This window comes from Cygnus atratus, chromosome 6, assembly GCF_013377495.2.
Source record: "Cygnus atratus isolate AKBS03 ecotype Queensland, Australia chromosome 6, CAtr_DNAZoo_HiC_assembly, whole genome shotgun sequence".
Classification (NCBI taxonomy): domain Eukaryota; kingdom Metazoa; phylum Chordata; class Aves; order Anseriformes; family Anatidae; genus Cygnus; species Cygnus atratus.
The window spans coordinates 378,663-390,663 of record NC_066367.1 but is presented as its reverse complement, the minus strand read 5'-3'; the positions used below and the strand labels follow the sequence as shown (position 1 = coordinate 390,663).

The following is a 12,001-nucleotide window of genomic DNA, read 5'->3' as shown; positions in this document are numbered from 1 at the left end:
CATGTAGTTACAAAAAGTAACAGAAAATAGATTAATTTTAGAAAGCTACCACAATTCAGATTAAAAAGCCTGACTCTTACCACCTGACTCTTTGGAGTCCAAGCTTAATGCTTATGCCTGGTGAATATTGAGGTCCAACTGGAGTAAACATGTTTTTTCATTGTAGGAGTAAGTTTCATAACTGATTTGCTCTACTGTATAAAAAAAACATGCTGTTTTATTTCCCCTGATATGTATGTCACACCAAATTGATCTGGCAGGGCAAAATTACATTTTTACTTGTTATATGTATGGAACAAAAGTGTGATATGCTGCAATTTTTTTCCTTGCTGTGTGATTTGCCAACAGCCAGGCTGTTTCTGTCACTCTGGCTTTTGGGAGCCAGTGTGAAGATGGTGGCCTCTGCACTAAAGGTAGTGTGGCTGATTGTTAAAAGCTGAGGGTAGGACTCTGCAGAACTTTGGTTGTAAACCTCCTGTATGAGCTTGGTTAATTTATGGGAAGGTTTTCAAGAAGGCTGTGTGGTACTTGAAGATGATCTAGCTGGTAAATTTCTGGCTGAGTCAGCTGTGTATCTGCCATGTGTTGCTGATACTGCCTGCTCCTTAATCTTTCCCTGTTTTAGTTGTCAACATGAGTCCTTCTCTCCTCTGTAAGTTTTCATCTTTGCTCCCTACTGAATTCCATAGGATTTTTCCTTTCTTGCTAAGGGTGTTCTAGACAAATGTTTTAATTCTAAGTTTTCTATAACATCATCTTTCTGATGGAAACTATTTCACATGAATGGAAAAAAATGAGACAACTTTGCATGTGAATTATTAATCTGAACAGCTCCTGTGTGGATCCACCATGCTAAATGGGAGTGTGCTCGGGATGTGTGCAGCTTATTGCTATTTTACTGTTAAAATGCCAGGTGTGAAAAGACAAGAACCTGGGTGCTCTTGTTGTTAGATACAAGTATTTAAGGCTTGAGGAGACAAAGGTGGCTGTTGTAGCCTGCTGCCCCACAACTTGTTTTTGCATGTTCTTGTACCATTTCCCCCACTGAGAAGGGGTGAGGTGTGTGCAGAGAAGTGAGTTTTAGGGCACTGCTTCACCTCCCTTGGCAGCACTGCTGCAAGAATGCCTTTTCTCTGACTCCCCCTTCTGACCCATCCCTTACCTATCCCTTTGTGTATGTTATAGCAGGAAATCTTGACACACCTATCCATCTTTCAAAATACAAGAAAGTGACTCGAGCCTGTTTCAGGTGCAGCATAAGGGAACTGCAGATCCTTGGATCCCAGGAGCAAAGATCACAGAGTCATCTAGGTTGGAAGAGACCTCCAAGATCACTGAGTCCAACCTCTCACCTAACACTAACAAGTCCTCCACTAAACCATATCACTAAGCTCTTCATCTAAACGTCTTTTGAAGACCTCCAGGGATGGTGACTCAACCACTTCCCTGGGCAGCCTATTCCAGTGCCTAACCACCCTTTCAGTAAAGAAGTTCTTCCTAATATCCAACCTAAACCTCCCCTGGTGCAACTTTAGCCCATTCCCCCTCGTCCTGTCACCAGGCACGTGGGAGAATAGACCAACCCCTACCTCGCTACAGCCTCCTTTAAGGTACCTGTAGAGAGCGATAAGGTCGCCCCTGAGCCTCCTCTTCTCCAGACTGAACAATCCCAGCTCCCTCAGCCGCTCCTCGTAAGACTTGTTCTCCAGACCCCTCACCAGCTTCATTGCCCTTCTCTGGACTTGCTCGAGGGGCCCTTCTCTGGACTCTTGTAATGAGGGGCCCAAAACTGAACACAGTACTCGAGGTGCGGCCTCACCAGAGCCGAGTACAGGGCAGGGGGACAATCACTTCCCTAGACCTGCTGGCCACACTGTTTCTGATGCAAACCAGGATGCTGTTGGCCACCTTGGCCACCTGAGCACACTGCTGGCTCATATTCAGCCGACTATCAACCAGTACTCCCAGGTCCTTCTCTGCCAGGCAGCTTTCCAGCCACTCATCTCCCAGCCTGTAGCACTGCTTGGGGTTGTTGTGCCCCAGGTGCAGGACCCAGCACTTGGCCTTGTTGAACCTCATACAGTTGACCTCAGCCCATCGGTCCAGCCTATCCAGATCCTCCTGCAGAGCCTTCCTACCCTCGAGCAGATCGACACACGCACCTAACTTGGTGTTGTCTGCAAACTTACTGAGGGTGCACTCGATCCCCTCATCCAGATCATCGATAAAGATATTAAAGAGGACTGGCCCCAGTACTGAGCGCTGGGGGACTCCACTAGTGACCGGCCTCCAACTGGATTTGACTCCATTCACCACAACTCTTTGGGCCCAGCTACCCAGCCAGCTTCTAACCCAACGAAGTGTACGCCAGTCCAAGCCAAGAGCAGCCAGTTTCTCGAGGAGAATGCTGTGGGAAACAGTGTCAAAAGCCTTACTGAAGTCAAGGTAGACCACATCCACAGCCTTTCCCTCATCCACCAGGCGCGTCACTTTGTCATAGAAGGAGATCAGGGTCGTCAAGCAGGACCTGCCTTTCATAAATCCATGCTGACTGGGCCTCATCGCCTGCTTGCCCTGCAAGTGCCGCGTGATGACACTCAAGATAATCTGCTCCATGAGTTTCCCTGGCACTGAGGTCAAACTAACAGACCTATAGTTTCCCAGGTCTACCTTCTGGCCCTTCTTGTAGATGGGCGTCACATTTGCTAGCCGCCAGTCGACTGGGACCTCCCCTGATAGCCAGGACTGCTGAGAAGAGACCTGTGAGCAACTGAGGGTTGGGGTTATAGCCTGAGCAAAGAGAAAGTTTCATCCTTGTTCACAGCTCTTCAAAAACCTAGAGCCTGCTTAAAAATCCATAGACTGCTTAATTTTCTCTCAATCTTCCCATTCTCTCACCCACCTGAATGCGATCAGCTCGTACCTCAACCCTCATCCCACTGATCCTCAGAAGCCCTCTGTGTTCACAAGTGCACACTGTGCCATCTTGAAGTTCAGATTAGATGCTGCAGGGTCTGTGGTATGGCAATGTTGTGTGTGATTTAGGGTGCTGAGAAATCTTGAGCCAGCTCTACCTGCCATGCTCATGTCAGATTTCAGTATGTTCTGGAGATACAGTGCAGTTTGTCTCAGAAAGCAAGCCAAATTTCCTGTGGCTGTTTTTAGGTCCTGATGTCCTGGTGTCTTCCACTGGGTTCAAAAGCTTGTTGAGAATTCCGCTGTTCTCTCGAGTGCATGCCTAGATTTACTTGTGGTGTTTGACTGGCTTTTCGCAATTTCTCCCTAGCTGCTTGAGTTTACTCGCGCAAACAGCACCGTTAACATTGGTGGTGTTTATTAAATATGAATGTGACTAAGAATAATCCTGTGAGGGGGAAGCTGGAGCGGCATACCAGAGCATTGCCCACTGGAGAGCATTCTGCAGTTTTGTTATTTCACTGAATAATGTTGCTGGCTTGGTGATAAGAACGTTTTACCAGACCCCCTATCTGCCCTCAGTAGATCCGCCTGATCAGTTTGCACTTTGATAAAAACTTTGATCAGTTTGCTGTCAGGGATTGCACACCAGAGAGTTGTGAAAGGAAAAGCTTGTGAGATCTTCAGAAAGGTCCTGTGAAAGGGGAACCGATCCTTTCCAGACTTTGGTGGTTGAGTAAGCTGACCTCTCTCAAGGCTTATTCACATCACGTCTGTGATTTTTTTTTTCTTTTACCCTGACGTATTTTGCAAGGATATCTGTATAGGAAGAGAAGGAGCTCTTTTTTCCACATGGCTTTAATCCTGTTTTATTCTCAGTACAGCACTGAAAACTAAGTTGTATTAACTTGGGTACCAAGCAACAGTGGTATATCTGGCTTAATTAGAAAAGAGACTGTTTAGTCATTTGAGAACTGCTGTGCCTAGGCAGTGCGGGAGAAGCATATCAGAGTGACCTCCACATTTCTGCAGATAAATGGGCAGACCAGTGAAATGTTTGTTTAAATTAACACATGCTGATTATAACTAATTTTATAGTGAGTTTGCCTAGCTGTTTTGTAGTCTTCCATTTCTTTAAAATCTTACTAATTTCAAAGCTGCCATAACTAGTATCTGAAAGCCTTTCTTTAGTTATAGCTTTTGATTTTGGTGGAGATCTAGCATGGATTAAATTGCGGTCTTCTTTTTTTTTCCTTTTTCAGCATCATAGACAAAGAAGTGTCATTAATGGCAGAAATTGATAAAGTTAAAGAAGAAGCCAGTAAGTACAAAGCGTGTCAGGGAACTTCTGGTATAGTTATGGAAAAAATTGTTTTGTTTGGCAGGAAATTTACACAATACATCAATTCAGTTAGCAGTGTTCCCGTATCTTTCATTGTACACATATTCTTAGGTGTTCTGGTATAGTTTCTCTGTAGTTTCTATCTGTAAGGATTATGCATCAAAGTTTCAGTATCATGACATTAAGGTAAACCAAAAGTTTGCATGAAGTTAGATTAAAATTACTTATTCATTCTGTTTACTTATCAGAGCTTTTGATCACATTTTCACCTCATTTCTATGGTTTGTTGAGTACTTCATTTTTATTTCTTATTTGATGTGTTTGCTTGCTTATATATATGAGTTAGAATGCTGGAAGTTACTGAGGAACAGGTTGTTCTGGCTTTGCATAGCTGTCATGAATTAGACCAAGAAAAATCAAAATACAGATGTTTACTGGAATCTGTTTTCTTAATAATCTTTGGGAGTTTGTCTCTTTTCAGTCTTTCGTGTCGTCTCTGTTTCTTTTGTAGGGTGTGTGTGTGTGTATTGTGGGGTGGGGGGGGGCAATTTGACACATGCATCAGGATACCACAGTATCTGTCGTATACCCTATCAGAGATATGGTATTCGCGGACCTGTAGTCAATGGAATGTGTTTCAATAGAGATAAGTGAAGAACTACAGAATAACCCAAGTATTGTTAGAATGATTCTTTGCCTGATAGATGAAATACCACTGCCATGCATGCATATAATCTTTCATTGATTTGTGAGATTAAGACCCTTCCGGGTGCGGGGGGGAGGGGTTCAAATGCATGCAACATTCATGAATGCTTTATCTGCATTTAGAACTCTCCTTCAGTTCACAAGCATATATTAGTTAGAGATTAAAAAAAAAATCCTCTGTTGCCAGTTAAGTCTCTTGCAGTTGTATATGCACAGGTACTAAAAAGTATGAGTTGTTGCTGCAACAATTGGCATTAGTTTGTTTTGAATTTTATATGCTAACTTCTCTAATGCCAACGTGCTGTAAATGTGGATTTGGAGTTCTGTGCTGTTCTGTGGAGGAGCTGCGGATGGAAACGTGTCAGTAGCTTTTTACCTGCAAAGGCTGACATAATTGGCTACAGGGCGTGCTCAGTCCCAGGAAAACCAATGGAAAAACACCCATTGACGTCAGCAAACAGGAATCCACGCCCTAACTGCATAAACAAAAATACATTTTGCAAATTCACAGTCCAGGGATGATGGTATCATAGGACCACTTCATTAATCTTGCCTGGGGACAACAGTCATTTTTTTTGAAAGTAAAGCTTATTCTTGTTTACAGGCATGCTAAGTGCTGTGTTCGTGCATGGCAGGTTCAGCTTCCCTACTTTTGTACTAACTCCACGTATGACATTAGATGTTCTCCTTACCTGTCTTTTAGCTGCGTTATTTCTGCTGTCTCTCAATGCTGTTGTAGGCCTGTAGGCCTTCAGAACTTGAGGTAGAAAGTTGTTGTAGGACTATAACATGCTAACCAAGATTTACATTATTATTTATTTTCACATCTCTTTGCTGCACTGGAGGACTATTTTAATGTGGGTAATCTTCCTCTTACTGTCAATACTGAGAAAACTTACAAAATGATCATTTCAGTTTTCGTGAAAATGGATACTTGGCTGGCATCTCATGTTGAGATAAGTGCCAGTAGGAAATGAGATCATATGGTTTGGGCAGTAACTTCAGCAAAGGTGGTGCTGACCTTGGGGAGAAATGATATTAGCATCGCTTGGAATAAGCAATGAAACTATTGGGGAAAGAAAAACAGCTAGTGAATTCTTCGTTTAATCTGATAAAAGTTTCTCAGACTTGTAGACCATGTTCTACAAAAAGGAATTGAAAAGGTCAGTTAGAGAAACAGATAAATGCCTGTCGTTAGGATAAGTAGGTAATGTAGGCACAGGTTAACCAACAGGTCTGAGGAAACTCTAGCCACCCCTTGCCTTTCTGTAAACCCTGCCCTGTGTAACACACACTCTTCTATTGCAGTGTGGTTGCTCCCATACAGTTGTACAGACACCACTCTCCCCTGCACCTGCTGGACCATGCTGTATTTTCAAAAGAAGCTCCCATGCAATTAAATATAGTGGGTTGAGAAATAAGCTCTGAAATACCATTAATTCTCTCTTAAAAAAAAAAAAAAAAAAAGGTGTTACAAAGTATGAGCTGGTTAAGAGACTTATCAGGACCACTCTGGAATTCTGTGGCAAAGGAAGGAAGTCAAAGAAGCCCAAGTCTCAACATCAGTAATGAAATCCGTGGCCTTATGAAGCTTTACAGCAGCAGCCACCCCCTTACCATGATTGTTCGCATGAGCTCTAGACAAAAGACTATAATTGCTTATTGTTTTACATTTAGACACTGTCTTCTCTGCCATAAGTGATGATCCCACCAGCCAATCAGTCATTTGTTCCTTTTACATTAAGTCACCATGTAGGTAGCAGTATTTGCATATAGTTAATTTTCTACCAAAACTGTAATATATCACATCATCCTGAATGTAAATGGACTGTGATTTTGTGACTCACAGTTAATCTTTTCTTTTTAAGTGTAGCTATTCACCACTTCCTTATAAAAAACATATGAGACGGGCAGTATTGAATAATTATTTTTTCATTAAGAGTGGTGGCCTTTGTAATAGTGCTTTGACCTAGAAATGGCAACTGTGTATATTCTGTGCTTAAAAGTAAAATTGCAGTGCCTGTGATTTAAACATAAACCATATATGAACAGATTTTTTTCAGGGAAGCTAAAAAGCCCCTGTATTCATAAAATACAGCATGTCTTCAGAAACAGGCTGCTGTCTCAGCAAATGTACTGCTTCTTTCCATGTCTAAATGAAAGGCTTCCTGAATTTGTACCTAATTAGGCACTGGAAAATTGAAAACAACATGTTTCTGCCCCAGTTTATCTAAACATTACCTTTTACTTTGTGATAGCTATCCTATTTTGAGATCATTTCAACATCGGGCGGTTCAGTTAAATAAACTGCACAAGCAGCATCATATTCTGCTGAGTTCAAGTGTGGTGTGTGTGTTTGCCTCGTGATGTAGTGTTAATGCCAAAAAAGAAATGAATTATGGACCAATTTAACATCCTAGCAATAATTACTGACTACTGGTATTTGGCAGTGGAAATTCTGACTGCCCGGCAGAAGAAAGCTGAAGAGCTGAAGAGACTGACGGACCTAGCCAGTCAGATGGCTGAAGCACAACTGTCAGAACTCAGGGCCGAAATTAAGGTCAGGCATTTGCTTCTGTTTGGATATGTTAGCTGTTTGTGCAAATGTGAAGAAAGCACTGTATTGTTAAAATGCCCAGTCTGCTCATTCCTACCTACTATGGACCAAAGGGTAACTAGCTTTCTGGGGGGGAAACATACCTTCTTAAAGCATTATAGGACATCTGAGCAGTCTGCATATGCTGTCAGAGAAGTGTAAGCTATCCCCTTCAGAAGTAGACCTGTTTGTGTATCATTTATCAGACCCAGTTAACAAGTAAACCCGATAGCTTCAGGTTCAGTGATCAAATGAAATGACCCACTTTCCATATGCGGGACTACTCCACTCATCACTGGGCTGTGAGAATTGTCATTTGGTAAGGATGTGAAAATATTTGGTTCTGCATAAAGATCCTGCCTACAGGACAATGTCAAGAGATTGCTGAGCCTTAAAGTGATCTTAAGATGAGTATTGATTGGTTTCTGTACCATCCATATGGTCTTTTGATCAGAATGCAAATTACTGTTAACTTGCCTGTATTTTTGCAGCACTTTGTGAGTGAACGGAAATATGATGAAGAGCTGGGTAGGTCTGCACGATTTTCCTGTGATACAGAACAACTGAAGACCCAGATTCAGCTCTGTGGAGAGAGTAAGTGCTGGTGATATATCACACCCGAGTTCTCAATGTCATGTCCCACATACCTATCCAGGAAATGCTGAGCAGAAATAATGGCATGTGTAATGCCAGCGCATGTGTGTGTAGTAAGTCTGATGGAATGGTATGCAGCAGTCTTACTGAATATACACAGGGCACTTTTACAGTATGCAATATGCTAAGCTCACTGTACATGTGTTGAGCAAAGCATCTGCACAGTTGCCCTCTTTGTCAGAGATTTCCCAGTATTACTGAGGTCAGTTGGAGTTTTCCATCTAAAAAGCAATTCAGCTGTGGGGAACTTTCAAATTTGGTAGTTACTTATGATTAATTAATAAATTGGAGGCTTCTCTGTGTGACCACAGTATTATGAGACCAATTCACATATCTCCTGCTAAGAAGCAGGTTCCCAACTTTATAGCAGTATTTATTGGGTTTTTCAGGAGCCAAATACTACTTTTTGGAAACCACCTCCTGTTCTGCTTGGAAATTCATGTTCGTTTTCTATTCTAAATATCATGTTCCTGCTGTAAAATGTGAGATAGCTTATTTCTCATCTTTGTTGTGCTTTTTTTTCCCCCTCCAGAAAAGTAAATGCTGTAGTGCTTAAACCCAACTGTCACTCAGTTCTATGATATCCTATCAGCGCCACCACTCAGGAAGAAAACTATTAACACAATACTGAACTAGTGCATCTTGGTGAAAGGAAAACATTTTTAGGAAGAAAAGAAACGTTTTCAAGGAGTTACTAGAAATAGAAAAAAGGAAAACATCTTGGTCTGCTAATGCGGTTTTGTGATTGCACAGCTAAAAAAGTGACTCCTTTGAGGCATAATCAGTTTTATTCATTAGACCGTAAGAATTGCTTTTGCAGAACACTTTGAAGATCCATCTAAGCCTGTATCCTGTCTCTCATTGTAGCCAACTCAGGATGTTTCAAAGGAAGGCATAAACTTCCCAGCAATGCATCTAATTGTTCAGTGACCTCATAGCACCCATCTCATACCCTGAAGGAACAAAAGTAATTGGACTGACATACATCCAGAATGTCTGATGATGGGTTCTACCCATTGCACATCTTTTCTGTCAAAAATAGATCTTTATGACAAGCAACTGGATTTTTATATGTGCTTCCATGTGAGGCAGTCTGGTTTAGGGAAGAGAGAACAGTAGCATTCAATAACAGCTGACCTCACTGACCTTACAGAAAATTCATTTCATTGTGCAAATGATTGCATTGTTTTTCTGAAGAGGACACCTATTGAGAGAAATATTTGGTGTTAGCGTAAGTGAGTAGGAGCCTTTAAAAAACAAACAAACAACAACAAAAAACAGATGGTGCTCAGTTGCTAAAATTACTGTCCTAAAAGTAGAAAAATAGAAGTACCTATTAGATAAAAAAAATCAGGTGTCTCACAGAAAATGCTCTTTCTAGTTTGTGTCATCTGTGCTAGAGGGGAACAAGGAAATTCTGTAATCAGAAAAATCAAAACAGCAAATTAAGGTTGAGAACTTTACATCAATAGCCTCAGAGTTCTTTTTGAGACTACCCAGGAGCCATTACACAGAAGCAGACATCTTGAATTGCTTGTGGAAATGCAGAGAGGGAGGAGTAAAGGATTTGTATGGTGCACTTCACATCTAGCTGTGGAAGTGGTTAAGAAATCCTTGTGTCTCAAAATACTAAGAAGCAGGGAGCAGAAATATGAGATGAGCAATAGTGGTTTCTGATAGTGCTGACTGTACCATGGTCTATACATTGGAGATTAGTGCATTGCATTCAGTTCCAGTTTGATAGATAACCATGGTAAACATGTCTACCATGGTAGACAAGCATTGTTAACCACTTCTTTAGAAAGAGCAACAGGCATTAGACTATTTTTTTTTTCTTAAAAATATTTAGGCATACTAAGGAAGCTTTCATGGCTATTACCTGTGTTGCAGCTAGTATGTATGTAGCCTGCAAGCTCCAAGCTCTTCAGTTTTCCATGATCAGTGAATGATCTGGAATCAAATTAGTGCATGGTGTCTAAAGGCACAACTTCCTTTGACCTCAAACAGTAGAGAGTTACTGGCATACCACTTGCTTCCTTCCAATGTTTCTCCATTTAGGAGGAATAATGATCCAATTAGGAGCATTACTGATAGAACACCAGTGTGAGGGGCAGTCCAGCAGGATGTGGGTTCAGCCCAACTGGTTAAAATTTGCAAGCAAACCAGAAGCTGCAAGGAATTTTGAAGTTTTCTTGGATAACCAAAAGCGTGGGTTGGCAGTCAGTGGGGCTTTCATACTCATCATTGACAAAAAAAAGTTTGCTGAAGTACACTTACGTGATTTGTATTTGAGTTGAAAATACTTAGTAGGATAGGCAATGGGTCCATTTTAACTGTTGGTTTCATGGGCTTTGAGACAACTGTGATCTTTGTACAATTCATTTTTAAACAGTGCTAAAATAACAGACTGTCTCCTAAGCCCTCTGGTATAGTCACAAGCTAGTCTGTTTTCTAACTAGCAAGGTAGCTCCCGAGGCTCTTTTTTTATTTTTGGTCAACCTTCAGGCAGGTGCCCTGAGGAAAATGGTTCCTCACATTTACAGTACAAACAGAATTGTTCTAGTTTTAGTGTGGTTCTACCATACTGGCTTTTTTGTCTCCATAAACCCTTAATGAGGAGGCAGTTTCAAAGAATTAAAACAGTATGATCTAATTCTTACCCTAGTTATCTCACTTACTTTGTTATCTAAAGTAAGGCTAGAATGATGCTACAAAAAGTAACTGTAAGCAGGATGAAAATACAGCCTTATGTTTAGATGTTGATTATTTAACTGGTAATACAGAATACTTTTTTTTTATTTTCATAGTTTCTCACCCAAAGAACAACTATTCCTCAAGAACACCATGTAGTTCAGTGCTGTCTTCAGTGACCTCACATGCAACAACTGGCAAGCAAAATACACTCACTCGAAAGTCCTCTAGTAATGCCAAGAACTTTGATAACAAAACACCCAACACTAAAGTACAAAGTTATCATTCTTCCACTCCTACAGAATCTTCCCAAGGAATACCAACAAATAAGCAGGTAAGAAACCAGTTATGAACTAAGCTAAATGATGTCAAAAAAATCAGATTAACATCTAGTACTGGGAGTCGTTAGTACAAAATCAAATACTGGTTTGTATCAAAAATATGCAAATGTATGTGAGTATGTCTTTTCCAGATTCATTTTCAAGGCAGTATGAAGGCAGTTCATACAGTTCTTGTGCTGTTGTGCTTACTCAGGTAAAGCTACCACTAAAGCTGGTCTGAATTTTGTTTCAGCTTTTTTGAGGCTTAAAAACGTGTGTGAAGGGAAACATAGGAGCAACACACAATGTCAGTGCATGTATGGCATCAGCTGTCCTGGTAGCTATGCAAATAATGTAATACATCCGTTTCCTACTACTGACCAAAACTTTCTCTGAGCAAGATATCACAATGGACATCTCTCCCAACATGTGGTTTCTTAACTTGACTAATTTACATGTTAATTTCTGTTCTTCCTGCAGTCTTGCAGTCTTTAGGCAGTACTTCTCACTAGACAAGGTATTTTAGGAAAACGAAGGGAAAAAAACAGTCAGTGATAATTTCTTCAGTGCCTCTTAGTTGCTGCTGTTGAGAAGCCAAGTACTTCATCTCTTTTCCATTTTTTCTTGAATCGTGGCAGATTTTAATTTGGCATCTCTGGTGAACTTTCCACATATGTTTCCAGGCTACTCAGATGTAGTATGTTACTCATAGTTCAGTCTTTGTGTTGTATCAAAATTGTTTTCCCTCTCTAGTTATACTGAGAATTTTTTCAGAAA

The 12,001-nt window shown here is 41.0% G+C and overlaps 1 protein-coding gene across 4 annotated transcripts in view; it reads left to right on the top strand.

The window, feature by feature from the left end:
• Window positions 1–12,001, top strand: part of SPATS2L (spermatogenesis associated serine rich 2 like) — a 79,257-nt gene that overhangs the window by 65,718 nt on the left and 1,538 nt on the right. For all 4 annotated transcript variants that reach the window (XM_035537042.2, XM_035537045.2, XM_035537043.2 and 1 more), the window contains 4 exons: window positions 4,179–4,237; window positions 7,414–7,523; window positions 8,051–8,153; window positions 11,021–11,238. In XM_035537042.2, the coding sequence (XP_035392935.1) occupies window positions 4,179–4,237; window positions 7,414–7,523; window positions 8,051–8,153; window positions 11,021–11,238 (490 nt within the window). The remainder of the gene's footprint in view (window positions 1–4,178; window positions 4,238–7,413; window positions 7,524–8,050; window positions 8,154–11,020; window positions 11,239–12,001) is intronic.